The sequence below is a fragment of the Desmodus rotundus genome, chromosome 7 (genome assembly GCF_022682495.2).
Source record: "Desmodus rotundus isolate HL8 chromosome 7, HLdesRot8A.1, whole genome shotgun sequence".
NCBI lineage: Eukaryota > Metazoa > Chordata > Mammalia > Chiroptera > Phyllostomidae > Desmodus > Desmodus rotundus.
In genome coordinates, this window is record NC_071393.1 from 30,244,972 (window position 1) to 30,264,147 (window position 19,176).

The 19,176-nt window shown below is 41.0% G+C and overlaps 1 protein-coding gene across 4 annotated transcripts; it reads right to left on the minus strand.

Annotated features, from left to right (window-relative positions):
- Positions 1-2,275: 2,275 nt before the first annotated feature.
- Positions 2,276-7,871, minus strand: OR10G6 (olfactory receptor family 10 subfamily G member 6). Of its 4 annotated transcripts, none has more exons than XM_045192848.2 (3): positions 7,745-7,871; positions 4,531-4,687; positions 2,276-4,448 (listed from the first exon to the last, which is right to left on the minus strand). In XM_045192848.2, the coding sequence occupies exon 3, from the start codon at positions 4,429-4,431 to the stop codon at positions 3,496-3,498; it is 936 nt and encodes a 311-aa protein (XP_045048783.1). In that variant the 5' UTR covers positions 4,432-4,448; positions 4,531-4,687; positions 7,745-7,871; the 3' UTR covers positions 2,276-3,495. The 4 variants fall into 4 exon arrangements, with proteins under 4 accessions (XP_045048783.1, XP_045048782.1, XP_045048781.1 ...); XM_045192847.2 differs by having other exon boundaries at positions 7,710-7,871; XM_045192846.2 differs by having other exon boundaries at positions 7,520-7,871.
- Between the last annotated feature and the right edge of the window lie 11,305 nt (positions 7,872-19,176).

Genomic DNA, 19,176 nt, shown 5'->3' on the forward strand with positions numbered 1-19,176 from the left:
GCTATTTGAATTTAAAAATATGAAGCCAAAGCATAGAAATAAGCCAATGAACATTTAATATTCATTAAGTAGTATGTTCTTAGTTACTATTTTTGAAACTGGAGAAATATTCAGGCTAACTACTTTTTCTCTTCTGTTTTATTTTTTTTCTTTCTCAGGGTTAGATAACCTCAGAACAAACTTGAAAACAAAATATCATGTTCAGAGGTGAAGTTGCATAAAAATATTACTTTTATATGGTTCTTTCTAGTGCAGAGTTCAAATTCTGGACTCAGACTTAGGTTTACATATCAGCTCTGCTGCCGTTTTATCTGTGGATAAAAGATAAAGTAATAAATATTTGTTGTTTTTATGAGGTAAGTTTCTTAATTTAAAATGATGTGATATTTTATATTTCTCTTTTAAAAGTTAAACAAAACACATGATACAGTGTACAGATGATGTGTTGTAGAATTGTAGAAATGTAATTAGGATGTGCCTTGGTGTGTGCTTCCTTGGGTCCAACTTCTTTGGGACTCTCTGAGCTTCCTGGACTTCCCGGAAGTCTATTTCCTTTGCCAGATTGGGGAAGTTCTCCATTATTTGTTCAAATAAGTTTTACATTTCTTGCTCTTCCTCTTCTCCTTCTGGCACCCCTGTGATTCAGCTGTTGAAACATTTAAAGTTGTCCTGGAGGTTCCTAAGCCTCTCCTCATTGTTTTGAATTTTTGTTTCTTCATTCTTTTCTGGTTGAATGTTTCTTTCTTCCTTCTGCTTCAAACCGTTGATTTGAATCCCGCTTTCCTTCCCATCACTGTTGGTTCCCTGTACATTTTTCTTTATTTCACTATTCATGGTCTTCATTTTTTCCTCTAATTTGCAACCATATTCAACCAATTCTGTGAGCTTACTGATTACCAGTGTTTTGAACTGTGCATCTGATAGGTTGGCTATTTCTTCATCACTTAGTTGTATTTTTTTCTGGAGCTTTGATATGTTTTTTCATTTGAGCCATTTTTTTTTTTTGTCTTGGTGCACCTGTTACATAGTCAGGGGCAGAGCTTTAGGTGTTCACCAGGATGGGGCAGCCCACATCGCTGCATTGTGATGCTGTATGTGGGATAGGGGTCTGAGAGGGAACAGTGCCACTTGCTCTGCTCTCTGCTGATTTTCAGTCATTTCCCCTGCTACCCACAATCAAATTGGGCCCTTCTGGTGCTGATTCCTGGGTGGTTGGGTATATATACATTCTAGGACCCTGTGGGTTTCTCCAACAAACTCTCCTGTGAGCCGGGAGTTTCTCCCGCTGCTGCCTCAACCCCTACAGGTGTTTTCAGTTAGAGGCTTTGAGGTTTTATTTCCCTGCGCTGGAGCCCTCAGTTGCTTGGTCTGTCTTGCTCCCCAGTTGTTCCTCCCAGTTTATCCGCATGCGAGTGTGGGACCACCCTGTTTGCCAGCTGTCACCTCGCCCATCCTAGTTCTCCAGCCACTCCTTGTCACTCAAGTCCTCTCCTCCCTGACTGCCTGTCTCCGTCCCTCCTTCTGGTCTGGATGAATGTTTCTTCTTTAACTCCTTGGTTGTTGGAATTCCATACAGTTTGATTTTCTGGTAGTTCTGGTTGTTTTTTGTTTTTAAATTTGTTGTTGTCCTTCTTTTGGTTGTGTAAGGAGGCACAGTGTGTCTACCTAGGCCTCCATCTTGGCTGGAAGTCCAAGTTAAGTATTTTTATGTGATCCTTTATTTTTGAGTGTGATATGTCATTAGCTGTGTTGAGAAAGAGGTCATCATGTTTACTTTAATCTACTCCCAGGTGGTCTCTGTTCTGGCCCAAGAGGTGTATCAAATAAGTTTTGCATCCCTTTGTGCCATGGAATGTTGAGAGGCTTATGGCGCCACAATTTTATATGTTTGCCAGATAAAATTTGTAATTACCTTGTGCCAGCCCCAGGGCTGCTCTTCCTAAGGTAATTAGACTTCTCTAGAGCATTATCCTAGAATTATTTTTAATGGTTTCTGTTATTTCTATCACATGAAAATTCGATCTACTTCTTTCCTCTGACTGACTAGATTTTAAAGGCCTTCTAACCATAGAGTACCCTCCCTTTTCAGAATGCCAGCTTTACAAATTCTGAGCCTAATCATTTCTTTCTTTCTCCTTTCCCCGAATTACTACAATACGTTATTGTACACTGAATTATACCAAGTGTTACTTAGTCATTTATTATTTATATAATATATCTCTATGCCTCATATATAAATGCATTTTCTATTCATAAGATTATACACTCATTTAGAATAGATAACAATGTCATCATTATGGAGTTATAATGAATACATTTTTGTTGCATTGAAATGCATATGTTTACAAGAAAGACTTTCACAAGAAATACCACTTAGAATAGGTTGCAGGTCATCTGCTTGCAACCAGATACATGCTCCATCCCATCCTGCTCCACACTCACACTCAAAAGTTGTGGAAAAATATAAGAATGTGAGAGTGCATGTATTCTTCTACCACCTCATATTATCTATTTAATTAATACCCATGGAAACACCATGGGGACTTAATCTCCGCTTGTGGAGCAGAGAAGCTTATCCTTGCCACGCCTATATCACCTTCATGGCAGTGGAGTCCCATGCAAGCTCAGAAGGGTAGAGCTACTCAGGTCACAATGCAGTGCACATGTCATGGCTCCCTCACACTGTGGCAAAATTGCCCCCTCAAGTTCATGTTCCTCTACCAGATTTTTAAAAGATTGTATTTATTTATTTTTAGAGGAAGGGGAGGGGAGGGAGAAAGAGAGGGAGAGAAACATTGATGTGAGAGACAAACATTAATTTGTTGCCTCTGGCACAGGCCCCGACCAGAGACCAAACGCACAACCTAGGCATGTGCCCTGACTGAGAATTGAATTGGTGACCTTTAGCTTTGTGGGATGATGCCCAACCAACTGAGCCACACAGGTCAGGGACCCTCTACCTTTTTTTTTTTTTTTTTGTCAAAGTAAAAGGCACAGAGTAGGGAGTTTGGAAAAGGCACCTATTTTCTGAACTTCAGTTTCCCCACAGTTACCTGGGAAGAATAATATCTATTTCACATAATTGTTGTCCAAGTCAAGTCAGTTGGTTTGCATAAAGTTTATCTGTGACCTGTAAAAAACGATATGGGTATCGACACAGGGATTAGAAGCAGCAATATACACGTAGGTGGATGTCACAGAGAAACAGAGCTTTGATGTGAATGTTTCACTTATCTTGGATATTTCCTGTAAGGTTTCATCCTTGCTGAGGTGCTTTGCTTAATTTCCATTAGTATAGAAGAAAGAAATACAGAGCATCATTTTTGAAAACAGGTCCAATGTGGAACTTACCAGTGTTTTCACTTCTGTACCTAGAAGTCCTCTACTCTCTACATGAATCCTTTCCTTTCTTTCTGTCTTAAATCTTCCCAATTATTGGGTGTCCCATTGGTGTTTTAAACTTTGGTATCTACTATATGTCTGGGATGTCTGGAGTCAATGAGGCTGCAAATCCTTCCCCCTTCCCAGCCTCCATATCGCTGCCTTCATTTCTTTGTTGCGCAGTGTGTAGATGATGGGGTTAAGCAAGGGAGTGATGACAGTATAGAAGACAGCTACCACTGCATCCAGGGGCTCCTGTGAGCCAGGACGAAGGTAAATGAAGGTGCAAGGCACATAGTAAACAATGACGACAGTGAGGTGGGCAGCACAGGTGGAGAAGGCATTGCGGCGTCCATCGACAGACCGGATTTGCAGGATGGCAGACACTATGCAGCCATAGGAAGTGAGGATAAGCACAAAGCAGGTGAGGGCCAGGAAACCAATGTCCACAAAGGTGACCAGTTCATTGATGGTGGTGTCAGCACAAGCTAGACGCAGCATGGCAGGAATGTCACAGAAGAAATAGTCTACCTGGTTGGGACCACAGAAGGGCAGGCGGAATATGAAGCTTGTCTGGAAAAGTGAGTGGAGTGTGCCTCCCAGCCAGGTACCTAGAGCCAGGTTGTTACAGATGCTATGAGTCATGATGGTGGCATAATGTAAAGGCTTACAAATGGCCAGGAAACGATCATAAGCCATGAGTGTGTAAAGGAAGCATTCAGTGCAGCCCAGGAAATGGAAGGAAAATAGTTGGATTACACAGCCCCCAAAGGAGATAACCCTGCTCTCCAAGAGAAAGCCAGCTAACATCTTGGGGACAATGGCAGAGGAAATGGTCATGTCCAAGAAGGAGAGGTGACATAGGAACCAGTACATGGGGCGGTGGAGCTGGGTGTCTACCAAGACCGTGAGAATAATGAGCCCATTGCCACAGACAGTGAGGGCATAGATGACAAAGAAAGCTAGGAAGAGTGGTACCCCCAGTGGTGGTGGGTAGTGCAGGCCCACCAAAATAAAGTAAGACACAGAGGTATGGTTTCCACCTTGCATTTCCTTGCTGTTTACACCTGCAAAAAGAAGGAGCAGAAGAGAAATCTCAAATGTTCTTCAAATACTCTGGGTATAACATCCTTCTTTCTGTGTCCTTACCAAATATGAACAGAAATGATCCAAGAAAGTGATCTCAAAAAGAGAGATCTTGCTCTGGCTGTAGCTGTTGTTCTTAGTCATTTTTTCTCCTCACATTCTGAACAACTCCTTATTCTGCCTGGTTCCAGGGAAAAATTGTTCCCTCCGAGGTTAAAACCTATGTAACAGATTATGTGTATATAACTCAGGAGATCAAAGGAAAGACCATACACAGAGCTTTTTATTTCAGGAAGAAGTATAATCATATAAAACCTAAATAAATCTATAAAGAACTGACTGGTCTGTTTTACTCAGTTTGATCTATGATCTATGTACCAGAGAGTTAGGTTACAGCTTTCTTTTCTTTAAAAAAAATGAGAGTTGGAATTATATTTTCTAGTGTAAGTATACCCAATAAAAACCTGTGTAGATTTTTAAAAATGTATTATCTGGGCTATACAGTGAACATAAAATATTCTGAATGCTTGAAGTTATCGCTAAAATATCTATTTTAATAAATTCTATTTTAAAAATACACATGTTCTTTAAAATATTTCAGGATAGTGAAGCAATGCAAAATCTCAGCCCTAGGACATCTCTTATCACTTCTTCTCTCTGCCTCTGGATAAGTGAAGTCCATCTATTTATTCATTCATCCATCTGTCCACTTAGTACAGTAGCATATATTGTGTTTTGAGAGCATGGCCTAAAATTTAAGTATCCTAGCTCTTCCACTTACACTTATTGGTGATCTGGGAAAAGCCATTTCACTTTTCTTTGCCTGTATCTGAAAGAATCATAATGCCTACTTCCTGGGACTGTTGTAAGGGTTCAATAAATTAATCCAAAGAATTCAGAGGAGCATGCAATAAATATTAGCTAGTATTTCCCATTAACCATGTGTTGTGGTCCTGTATTTTCAGAAACTCTAGTCATCGTATTTATGCCTCAGGCCTAAAGTGAACCTGTAGCTTCCAGTGAGTAGTCGAAAAGCAGATTTGAGTCCTCAAATTTGAAGCAGCATTACAGAGTGTCAGACACAGGGAGAGGAAGAAATCAGGAAATAGGCTAGGGGGGTGCCACAAGTCTTCCTAGGAGTCATGTGAGACCCTGAGGAGTCATGTGAGGTATACTCTTCCTAGTGACACCTTCTTTCCACAAATCTTTGTTCTAATGGTCTGTTTACCATGGGGGCAAATATCCAAAGTGGTGTGTCATCTTGCTGAGGACATGAGGGTCACTCAGAATCATGCAGAAGGCTTCAGGTGGTGTGGAATAAAATTTGGTTTCCAGCTGGACTCCTAATGGGCAAAAGGCCCAAGATTGCAACTACAGCTGCCATCTGACCACTTCCACTATTTCTATATCACGAATCGCCATGTATCCATGTTTTTATCCCTCTTAATCTTTACACCTACAAGGATGACTCTTATCAGTGAAAACAAATTTTCAGGAGACTTAGCTATCTTCTTGTTAAACCTAGGAGAGTCCAGGGCAAACTGAGTCAGGTGATCACCATAAGTTAGGGTCTAAAACACTTAGGAACTAAATAATCTCTCTACATGTAGCTACAGCATCTATTCTTAAACAATTTCTGAGAAAATTCTTAGAGATTTTCTGGACACTTCCTTGATTATCAACCTTGGCATTATAGTGCCCAAAGAAAAAGTCCAAACTTATTGGCATAACATATAGGAATAGAGAGCCTCAAATCTGGTGTTGACCTACTTTCCTAGCCTTCTGTCTTTGCACTCCATACCACACATTTGTGCTCTAGTCAAATATCCTTTGCTGTTTCTGTATCCAGGGGTGTCCAACCTTTTGGTGTCTCTGGGCCACAATGGAAGAAGAAGAGTTGTCTTGAGCCACATATTAAATATACAAACACTAATCAAAACTGATGAGCAAAAAAAAGGTTTTAAGTAAATTTATAATTTTGTGTTGGGCCAAATTCATAGCCATCCTGGGCTGCATGCGGCCCACAGGTCACAGATTGGACACCATTGATGGATGTTAGCCCTTTTAATCTGGAATGGCCTTGCTCCTGTGATGCCTGATTCAAGATAGCACTTATATGTGATCTACTAAGTAAAGCCTTTCCTCCCTTTCCTCCCAATGGCCACTCGTGTTTCACAGCTTCCACATTACTTCACTCACGTTTCTAGAGGATTACTAAGTGTGTTGCAGTTACACCCCATATGCCTGATTTCCCCCATTAGACTGTGAGCTCCTACAGGGACTTTGTCTCACTTTTCTTCTCATCCCAAGTTTGCAGCATAACTTGCACAGAAAGATTCTTAAATCTAACTGAATAAATGCATTCCCCTTTGCATGCATGCACCTGTTATTTAGACATTTAGTCCAGGCTAATGTCAATTAGGTTTTATAATCTAGCTCCTGAAATCATAAGAATTTCAGTGCTGAGACTGTTACTACTAATTTACTAATTAGCTACACTCTTTTGAACAAATCTCTTAAAAATTTTCAGTCTTATTTTGTCAATTTCTCATTTGTTAAAAAAAAGGATGGAAGAGGAGTTGATGTAGACTCCAATAAAGAAATATCAATTTCTTCTGCTGTCAAATCAATTCACATTTTAAATTTTGTTCTTACACACAGAAAATCCATTTCCTCCTCGTCTCAGTTCCTTTTTTACTATATTTTTCCTCTTGTCCCCTACCTGACTTAACATCTCAATCCTCATTCATTTTTATAATCTATTACTCTCTCTGCATAGAAATAATCATTTCTTTTCCCTGGGAAGGCAGAAAAATGCCCCTGGTTTACTCATTAACAAGAAAAACTGCTCCAGGTACATGTGTATACAATTTAGTCAGTACCACATTATATTATGAGCATATCATATATTCATCTGTGGAATAGGAAAAGAAGCAGTTTCTACAAATAGTCTTGGGGAAAGGGCATTAGTTCTACCCATATACTAGCTTTATCTGCCCATTTCACACTCTGTGTGAACTGAACTGGGCTTACGGTAGACTCTGAAACTTACCTGGGGTGGAAAATTGAGAGGTAAATTGGCCTTTGTTGGGTAAATTACAAATGTTTTTGTCTCCCCCTTAATCTTACTTATAAAGCATAACACTATTAAGAGATCTCAGCTGTCTCCTCTGTTTTCAATGTCTCTAACATACTTTTAATAAATATATATTTCAGGAGAATTTCCCTCACTACCCCTGTACCTCCCTCTGGAGTTGCTCCTGCTGGTGGCCACCACCTGGGTGTAAATCTGCAGTGAGGCCGCGGCCTGCTGCTTGCTCCAGTGTCCGTGTGCTCCTGCTGTTTCCTGTGGAGACCCCTGGGTCTCCTCTGACATGCCCCTTCTTGACTTCGTCACTGTGCTCTTCCTGTACACTCCTCCGGCTCATCCCTCCTCTGTTAGCCTTTTTGAAAGTATTGACAGCAGTTTTCCTAGACTTTGGCCTCTGGAGTTTTATTTTCTGGTAAGTAGCTTCTTCCTCTTTAGAGTCCCCATGGGGTGGCAGCAGGGGGCTGACATCACTTCTTCACCCAGTGGGGACAATTAACTTGCAGAGAAATACACTGCAGAGGGAAATATGTTGCATGGGCTTTGTTAAACATGAACTATAACTATTCTAGGAAGTTTACTTAGTTGCTTTTGATGATCCTATAGCATGGGATCCTGCTAAGAGCATACACTTGATCAGGAAGGAGTCAGGAAGGATCACTCCTTCCATTTCTCTGAGTTTTGGTTTTCTCATCTATTAAGTGGAGATGATATTGCTTTCTCTACTTATCCCATAAAGGTATAAGAATGGAATTTGAAAGAACCTTAAAGCCAAAAATTCTATATGGATACCATATGGTTATTACTTTGGACTGGGGACTTGGTGGAAGTGGGCAAAGGGGGGATGGGGATATCTGTAACAGAGTCAATAATAAAAATAAAGTTAAAATGTGCTCTTTTAATTTAAGTCATATTTCATATAAGCACCCCAACATTCATAGCAGCACAATTTATAATAGCGAAGTGCTGGAAGCATCCTAAGTACTCATCAGTAGCTGAGTGGATCAAAAAACCCTGGTACATTTATGCAATGGAATACTACGCAGCAGAAAGAAAGAAGGAAACCTACCCTTTGTGACAGCGTGGATGGAACAGGAGAACATTATGCTAAGTGAAATAAGCCAGGTGGTAAAAGGCAAATACCCTATGATCTCACCTATAAGTAGAACATAATTAACAAAACAAACAAGCAAGCAAAATATAACCAGGGACAATGAAATAAAGAACAAACTGACAGTAACCTGAGGGAGTGAGGGGGATAACAGGGTAAAGAAAGAGAAGGATAGTCAAGGAACATGTATAAAAGACCCATGGACAAAGCCAAAGTGGGGTAGGATTGAGGGTGGGAGGTGGGGGTTGGTGGGGTGAGGGAAAGTGGTGACTGGAAAATGGAGACAACTGTATTTGAACAACAATAAAAAATAAAAAATAAATAATTTAAGTCATATTTGAAGAGCGAATTATTAGGACATTACATCAGAATAGGCAACATTATTTTAAGTAGAACTGTCTAGATATACAACTATATAAATAGAAGACTAAGCTTGATGGAATGTGAAAAACTTGTCAATCCCTTAAAAGTCAAACATAATTAGATTAGAGCTTCAAGGCCCTTTAGAAAAATGATCTAGAGCAAACCCCCATTTTATAGCTAAAAAAACCCCAACCCAGTTCTAAAGAGAATAAGGACTTCTCCAAAGGTGAAAGATCAAAGTTGTATAGATAAAGTCTCATACAAGTCTATAGATATATGATATGAAATTACCCAGTTGTGAGAATAAAGGAAGTTGTAGTTTCAAGATAGTGCTGGGAAAATTATAAATTTTTGTTAAAATAATTAATTTTTAAATTATTTACTTTGAACCATTGTTGGTATGCATTTTTCAAGTAACATACTGTGAGTCACATCATTGCACTCAGTCTATTTTTGAATAGACTTTCCATGTGAGGAATCATATAAAGTCAGCACAAAGTATTTCAGTCTGTGGTTATAGGTGCATTTACCTATTGCATGGACATGGGTCCCTAGTTTTTAAATACTTTCCATGATATTAAATTTAAGTCAGATTTAAGGTTCTGGTAAGAGGTAATTCTACATGTAGAAAGAGAAATGGAAGAAACTTAAGACTTTAAACATCTAATCTTCCCCTATCACAGGAGGCTTTCCTGTTCTGTGATATTCCTGATGGGAATACATATTTACGCAGAATAATACGAGGCAAAGGAACACCTGGTTACAAACTGAGGCTTTGGTTCCAAATTCCAATGTGGATCCTTGGCCTTGGGAAGTTAGAAAAGACCTTTCATCCATGTGAGGGAGGCTAAGTGGCTGTCTTTTCACTCTAGACCTCCCTGTGCTTGCCATTGGGTTTTCTCTGTGGATGGGGCCATGGAAAGTCCGTGGGAGAGGATGGCAATTTCCCATGCAAGTACAAACTTACAGGCATGGTCTGGGAATCTGAAATCTGCATATTTTCAAATAAAGACATACTGAAGCCTAGGAACATTCTATGACTATGATAAAATAACTTCTTATTTTGTTGTAGCAACAGGGCTAAAATAGCACAAAACAAAACATATATTTTGAATGTGGATTATTAAATTATTTCAGATAAACTTCTTATTTTGCTAGTACTCTCATATAAATTAGAAAATTATTAGAAAAAAAAAAAAACCAGAGCTCTAAGAAATGGAATAGGGATTAGTGGCAAGATGTGAGTGATGTTGTACCTGAGTCCCTAACCCCACACTGAATCTGTCTACCCAGGAAAAAATGACCCCCCTTGCCCTGTCTGCTGAGGCTGTTCTTGCCTTGCTTGGGGATCCAAAAGGCCTCTCTTTCAAAAAGGGAGAATTCCCCTCAGCAACTCCCTTCAAGCCTCCTTCCTTCCCCTTCAGTCCATGACCCACCACCTACCCCATATTAGTTTTAGTCAGATGAAAATGGATTTGAAGAGTTTGACCAAGGAGAAAAGAATATAATTAAATATTTGTATAAGTTATCAATGTTCCCTTTTCAGAAGTTCTACACTCAGTGTGCTCATTGGTCAGATGGTAGTAGCCTCACTCTGCTTACTTACTGATTGGGTGACTGACACTTGGACTCAACAGTGGCTTGTGCTGAACCAAGATATAGGGAAAGGAATGGAATGACTTGATAAACTGGAGATGTGGAGAGGATTTATCATAAGTGTGCAGCCTGACCACTCATGGGCAAACCATGTGCCCTGAGGGAGCCGATTATTACCTTTACCGAGGCTCTAAGAATTGTTCAGAAAGGTCGCCATAAAGAGCCAAGAATAGTAGTTGGAACTGATTCCATTGAAATAAGCTTCTAATTTTTACAATGTTTTAAGGATCATGAGTAACAGGCCTTAACTGCCAAACGAGAACTGGGAAAGGTTATCAGGGTGAGTAGTCAGAACAATGTGGTTGTCCAAAATGGACCAATTAGCAAATGGTTTTGCCATACCAGAATGTGCTTCTTTCCTTCATGGTTATTATGACAAAATTCTACCAGGTCTCATACCTAGAGGCCCCAAGTGAGTGACCGTGAGGCCCATCGCCCTTAGCCAGTTCCTGACTGAGTCAGCTCACTGCTTCAGTGCCACTTTAGGGAAGGGGAGGACAGGGGTTCACCCTACAGCAAGGTCAGAAATACGTCCTGTGCATATTTTCCCTAGTTTTCCCCAAATGGGCCCGTGCTCCTACCATGGAGTACCTAGTCAAGGAAAATATCCAGACCACTTTTAATTTATTAAACTCTGGCTGTGTCAGGTGGTAAATGGGGCTCTGAATCAAGTCCACTTTGGCAGAGTGTCAAATTACCCTGCAATTATTTCCTTTGTCATGAGTGTGGAGCTGAAATTGATGTTCTCAGCAACTGGGAATCTCCACACTGTTGTCCTGACCCAGGAGAAAGTAGAGACTGTTTTGATAAAAGAGCTGTGTGGAAACGCTCTGTCTTCCTACTTCCAATAAAAGATTCATAAGAACTTCTGTGTCTTCGGGGAGGCTCACAGATATTCATACTACTATCAGAGATTTGAAAGACTTAGGATGAAAAATTTTTATCATATCCCATTTAACTCTGCAGTAGTTGTGTGTTGGGGGGTTCCACCCACAGAGCCCCCTCCCCCTGTCTGCCACCACGGATGAGAATAAGTCTATGAAGACATGATCTGCTTGGGGAGGAAAGGTGGCTGATCTCTCAAAGGAGAAGGGCCAGGAGCCTGTTCCTCAATGGACTTTTATTGGGTTCAATTTGCACAGGAATACAGGGAAAGCTCATCAATCATTGTCAGGCAGTAAGGATCAAACAATAGACAACATACAAAGAACTATGAGGGCTTATTCTGAGTCAGGGTCAGTTAGCTAAAGGGCTAAAAAACTTTGGGAAACAAGCTCGTTTCATACTTGGACCCTTATCAGAAAACTGAGGACATTCTTAGCAAAGCAGGTTTCATAGGATTTTATGCATTCTTTCTTAGCCTGATTGCCCCAGGGAACTGGCCCTTTCCAGCACAAGGCTGCACCCACCTCCTGCATTGTTTCAGGCCTAAGTCAGGCAGGGGAAGTAAGGCAGCCAAGAGATTAGGAGACTTTTTGCAGACAGCATGAGGACTCAGGCTATGTCAAAGCCGATGGGTGAGGGTCCATCGCCCCCTTTTTCTATAGCCCCCCAAGTCCTTCCCTGAGGGCCCCTTTGAGACCATGTCTGTCTTAGGTCATCCCTCCTTTGAGGAATCTTTCCTGTCATTGGCTAACCAGTCCTCCACTCAGGGCCAAGCAGGGTGAAGTAAAAGAGGGCAGAGGTGTCTCCCCTGCCAGGGAGATAAGCTTTGTGTCCTTAGTGGTTTATGGTCCCCAAGTCTGTCACTCAGCCTTAGCCATGGGGGTTACAGCTTCTGAAACTAGACAGGGTGGTTCCCAACACTATATTTTTTTAAAAGGGAGTGAATGACCTTCAACTACTGCATGGACTGAAAAGGGCCTTTTGAAGGCCCGAGTAAAACGTTTGGATTTTGCAGTGGGCATTATGCCTCTTTATTTCTCTCCTTCTCCTTCTTCTCTTCTTCCTCCCCCTACCTCTCCTTTTCTTTCAACTAGCACAATAAGAAGCCATATCCCTTAAACACTAAATCATGGGATAAATGAGAAGAGAGAGTAAAAACGAGACAAGTGTTTGAATGACCAGTTAACAGACTATTGTAACATCCTAGACTTGAGAGAAAACATTGTTTAGCTTGTGTGATGACATTGAAGATAGACATTTTATGAAATTATGTTATAGGTATTTTAAAAGGAAAAAATAAAGAGAAGAAGGGGAAAATTGAAAGATTGTTAAAACTGAAATTTGATTCACCCCATTTTTCAATATCGACACGCTGTGTTCCCTGATAAGAAAATGTGTTAGACAGAAATGAATGTTAGCTACTACCTCATAACCACTTGCAAAATAATTATTGTAAGTTTATGTGTATTTTCTGCATTGCTTTGGCATATATGTATTTACAGTTTCAATTTTCTCTCCTTCATGCACTCCATTATTAGGGATGAGATGTATTAATGTTGCTGAAGGAAATCGGATTCTTCCACAGTAACATAGGAAATACACTTCGAGATACACACAGAAGAGAATTCGAGGTATGGTGGCAAGATTTATCGGAGAACAAAGGAAGGGCTTAGGCGATGGCCCATCCAGGCCAGGGGGCTCGGAAACTGTCGCTGTGGAGGAAGTCCAGCCTCTGGGGCTGCAGGTCTGAGCTTGTCCGCACCGAGCCCAGGAGGAGGCCAGGCTGCAGAGTAGTCGGGCCATCGCCCAGCGCCTGAGGCCCCGGGAATCCAGTACATTCCCAATTCCCTTCCGCTGGCCATCAGCTCCCCGCTTCGACCCCCACAGCTGCTGAAGTGAGAGAGGGAGAATGAATGCCTTGGGCCTTCGTTAAGCTTTGATTATATTTCTTGGGCTTGTGCAAGAGCAGGCTTTCTTTAAAACCATCCAGTTCCTTCCCGGCGTCTCCCCAGGCCATGCTGGTGCCGCCCCGAACCCCTTTTCCCAGAACCCAGAACCGCCTCCCCCACTTTATGGTGGCCATTTCTGGCTCCTAGTGCACACGGCCTCAGGGAAGGGCATTCCCCTCGCTGTTTCTCCCCCGCCCCCCTACCCCGGCCCTTAAGGGGGGGGCGGGGCACACCAGTTGTTCCCCGGGGGAAATTGGAAAGCTGGCCTTTCCCGCCCACTGGGGGATTGGCGTCTGTCAGTGTCAGTGTGGCAGGGGATGCCGTGGTCCCCTGGAGGGTCTGTGAAGCTGCCCCTTCCCAGTCAATCTGCTTACTTCGATGCCTGGTTCCCTTTTTCGTGAATATCCAACTAGCTGCCTACTGTAACATTAGTGGCACCTTTATGATTTTGCCCATAGGTAACATGATACTTGGACTTATCTCAGAACCAGAGGTGTAACTGCAATCACTCAGTGACTTCAGGTCTGGACCTGGATGAAAGCAATGGTGATACTGATGTATTGGCATGGCTGTCTCTCTAAAGGGAGAGAGGAATAAAGTTGCACTGCGTTAGGCACTGACATTGTGTATGTAAATAAGGGGGAAGGGTGTATGCAAATGATGTGTGGTCGGGGTGGGGCACTGTCACGGGGCTCTGCTGGTATATTTACTTAATCATGTATTTTGTCTGTGCATCTTTGAAACTCTTCTTTCATAAGTGGGGCTGACTTCTGATGTAGAAGCTGAGTCTCACTCTGGCAAATACGGAACAGGAACATGGGGTCTAGGCTTGACCGTTACAACACGAGTGTATCAACTTAGCCTTTAGATGAGTCGCAAGCAGCAGCAAAGGGCACAGACACCAGAGGGCGGACTCGCCTGTGCGGCAGGGCAGTGCGGGCAGCAGAGAGTTGAAGTGCAGGGCCGCCCACGTGCCACGTGTCTGTAGCCCTGGTGGGCGCTCTGTGGCTTCCAAGACAACAGCGGCAGACCCGCAGCACATACTGATCAGGCGTAGTTTTTCAGTCATTCAGCCTGGCCTCATGTTTCCTGTGCCTTTTACAAGTTGGATTGTTTGGCTGTTCTGGGTTGTTTTAGTGCAGAGGGTATGTTTTAACTAAAATATACATTTTTGTTTAACTTGCTTTTCCACTGAGAATATGTATTATGGACACCCCTAGAGGTCAGTAGATCAATGTCCAATTCTTTTGTTTTTCTGGTTTCTTTATGCATGCAATAATGTGTATATTTTAAAAAGTAATTAGATTATATCATGTATGCCACTTTATTTTCACCTTTTAAAATTTTTGTTAGTTTTTTTTATCACTACCGCCCCTCAACCCAAAATAACCTCAGTTATGTTCTGCTTGTTTCTCTATTCTTCTGTACTATACAGTTGTTATTGTCGTTTTACAGAAAGTGTCACGATGCCAACCGCACTTCCATGCATCGTGTTTCCAGCCACAAAGGTATCTCACCAAACCACTCAAGGTCAATTAGTGTAGTTATAACTCAACTTTTTAAACTAATTGCTTAATGTTTCATGGTGTAGGAGTACCATGATTAACGCAACATTTCTTTTTTAGAAATATTGACTTGGTTTTCAGTTTTTTGTCACTATAAACCATGTATCAACACACATGTAAATAAATATACTTATATATTGGTGCTTTTATTCCCATGAGATAGACTCCTAGAGTGAAGTCACTGGATTTAAAAATACATACATACACACACGAGGGGGGACTGAAAAAAACCCCAGAATTTATTTAAAAAAATGGTGTATTTATTCTTACATGTTTGAACTTCAGTCACCTTCCAAGTACTCACAATTTGATACAGTACACCTATCGAGATGTTTTTTCCACTGCTCAAAACAGTTTTGAACTCATCGATTTTGATGCTTTTTAGTACCTCTGCAGTTATTTGTTTCACCTCTTCCACATCGACAAAATATTTCCCTTTGAGGACTTTTTTTCATCTGGGGAAACAAAAAAAAGTTGCCCTAGAAGAGATCGGGTGAACAGGGAGGGTGGGACATGGGGGTCATGTTGTTTTTGGTCCCAAACTGCTGAACACTCAGCGCAGTGTGGGCAGGTGCATTCATATATCACCCATCATGAAATGGGCATACGTCTTGAAAGAGTCTTCAAATAAAATTCACTGAAGCCGAACACAGCCTCTCACAACAATGCCAGCTGGTAGACTGATACAGATGGGTTCCTAAAACAGTCACCTTGCTGGGGAAGCCTGTGATGCAAGGGGCCCATTCTCCAGGAGATAATTCCTTTTTTTGTCCCTCCATATATATATGTGTGTGTGTGTGTGTGTAAAATTTAGTAACTATTGTTCTATTGCTTTCCCTGAAAGAGAACTATACACCGTTACTCCAATATGTGAGATAAAGCCCATGATAGATTCTGATATTAGCAACTTGAATTAGTATTCTCAATTTGTGAAAGTTCAGACATATCAATAACAAATGACCATTACATTAAAAGAAATAATAAAGTTTATGAAAAGCTAATTTATAAAATAAGATATTATGAAATATGGGTTACTTATAGAAGCAATAAAAGTTGTAATAGCAATGGAATCTAATTATTACTTATATAACTGGGAAATAATTGTGTATCCTTGGGTATTTCTTCAGAAAAAGACACTAAATCTTTAAAAAGCAAAAAAAAAAAAGTTGGGAAATATAAATGTTTTAAACCACCTTAAACTTGTGAAAGAGTGATATCGAGACAGAGAGTACAAGCAGGTGATGGGCATTTATGGATCCTGAACAACTTTAAGTGAGTTGTGAGTCTACCTGCATCAATGGTGGGGGAACAATGAACTGAGTCCTCCTTCTTCTCTCTTCAGTATAATTACTAGTTCCAGAAAGACATGAAATCTTCTCAGGAGAGTTCAAATACCAAACACATAGAAAAATATATTCATGATTATTAAAAACTTTTAATCAGGCTCTTCCTGTTATTTTTCTGCTCATCAAGGGAACCTAAAGACCCAAGAATAATCCTATCCTCTGAGACACTAACTCAAGTTAAGTGCTTATGTGTCTACCTCTGTTAGTTTCCATTTCCTGCCCTTAAACTATTTGGGTCCTTGAATAGCAATGAGCCACCCTTGTTCACCAAAAATGACAGGTGTATCTATGTTTTTGAGTAATTACTTGCAAACTAGTGCCTCAACATAACACATAGAAAGTGAAAGATTTGGGAAACAAAACACAGATGAGTTATATTACTGAAATTATTCACATATAATTTAAGGTCAGTTCTTAGAAAGCTAGAATTCTATTATTTCCACCTGCTTTCCTCTTAAATTACCATTCAGAGACAAGACATTTGGGTTTGTTACACTTCCTTCCACATTTGGTTCTCTAGTCCCTACCCCCATATATATATTAGGCCTGGTAACATGTAGGGCCACACATTACTCCTGCATTTGGGTGTGGCTGGTGTGAATAAGTCCACACACTGCCAATCATATAAAAAGTACAGCGCATGCAGTTTTGTACATACTACTTGGCAATGGCAATATGTATTTTATGCATTTACTATACTGTGTATTTACTATACTGTGGTTTATGTATTTACTACACTATGTATTTTTAAATTTTTTTGAGTGCACTCTTTCTACTCCGAAAAAGGTTTGCTGTTAAGCAGTAAGCCATGTTATGCGGGCATACTCATAGACTTTGTGTTTACTATAACTGCACCGTTTTCTCTTGTGCTTGATGTAATCTGATGTTGTTTTATAAATTTATAAAACATGTATTTAAACATGTAGCCTAAATTTATAGTGTTGCAGTGCTTAGGAAGGCTACAGTGTTACAATGTCCTAGGCCTTCACATCCACTCTCCACTCACTCAGTGACTCCCCCATAGCGACTTCCAGTCCTGTCATTACACGGTCCAGTCCAGTCCATTCACGGTAAGTGCCCTACACAGGTGTACTGCTTTTTATCTTTTATTTTTACTGTACTATACTTTTACTGTACCTTTTTGATGTTTAGACATGTTTAGATGCACACATACTTACCTTTAGTTTAAAATTATTTGTGGTATTCAGTACAGTGACATGCTGTATGGGCTTATAGCCTCGGAGCAATGGGCTCTACCACATAGCCTGGGCGCGTAGTGGGCTGGACCCTCTGGGTTTGTGTACGTGCGCTCTGTGATGTTCGCACGAGGACAGAATTGCTATCGCATCACCAAGCGTGCACGACCACACACACGCACACACAGTATATGCGGTTACCCACGTAGGGGCTCAGTTACTGCAGCATGGACAGAGAACTCAGACACAGACTGGAACTCCTGCCTTAAGCCTCAGGCTGTCTTGTGATTCTAGTGACAAAAATGTTCATATTTCACCTAATTTGAATGTGATGTTATGCTGATGATGGGATTCTGCTGGTGCAGTAAAAATTTCAGAGTTATATGTGCTCCATTTTTGAGTTCTGATGTCCATGTAGGTAATTAGGGTAATTCAGTCTTTGCTATTTATTCTCTTATTTGAAAAATATAACTTTAATATAGCTCAACCCATAGTGCCTGGAGATAGGATACATTTTGTCTGAGCTAAGAGCAGAAATCCTTGTTTCTTCACACAACAAATGACTAAATTCTTGCTTATTTAACTTCCCTATAAACTCTGGGGAGAAAATAAAATTCCAAGTGGCCCCTAAGATCCCTACTCCCTGGTATATACCCCCTGTTAAATTGCTCCACTTGAGTGTGGGTGGAACCTATGAGTATAATGGGATATCACTCTCTTGATTACATTGTTAACACCACACGTGTCACCAGAGGCTGCAGAGAGACTTTCCTGCTGGCTTTGAAGAAGTAAGCTGCCATGTTATCAGATGATCAGGTGGCTAGGACTTGAAGGTGGCCTCTGGAAGCCTAGAGCGATGTTCTCTGCCAGCAGCCAGTGAACAAAACAGAACAAAACAACTAAGGACCTCAATCTCAAAACTTGCAAGGACCTGAATTCTGAAACCAACCTCAGTAACCTTGGTAGAGGATCCCAAGCTTCGGATGAGATTACAGGCTCAAATGAAATTATAGATCCAGCCAACAAGTTGATTTCAACTTGGGGAAACCTTGAGCAGAGGACCCAACTCATTGACTCAAAAACCTCAAAGTAGCAAATTTGAATGGCTTTATGCTGCTAAAATTGTGGTAATTTATGATACACAAGTATAAATGAATGCAAAGGATTTCTTCTACTTCCTTCTGCATATAGTTGTGTGAGCCTCTTGTGTGTATGTTGTGTGCGAGAAGAGAAGGCTGATGATGATGATGCTGATGATGCTGATGCTGATGATGATGAAATCATTCCGTCACCTTTTCTAAAGGAGGTTTGTAATAAGCAAAGTCAGGAATAAGTCTAGAATTACCTACCACAGATGGTGCAATTGCCACATGGAGAGTGTTCTTTATATTCTCAAAGGGAGAGGGACCAAAGGTCTGGAGAAAAGACGAACCTCCCCCATGCACCCACACAGGACACCCCCTTCTCTTGGGAACCTTCCTGATTTATGTACTGACTGTGGTGGGGAACCCCCTCACCCTGCCAGTGATCATGGTGAATCCCCACCTTCA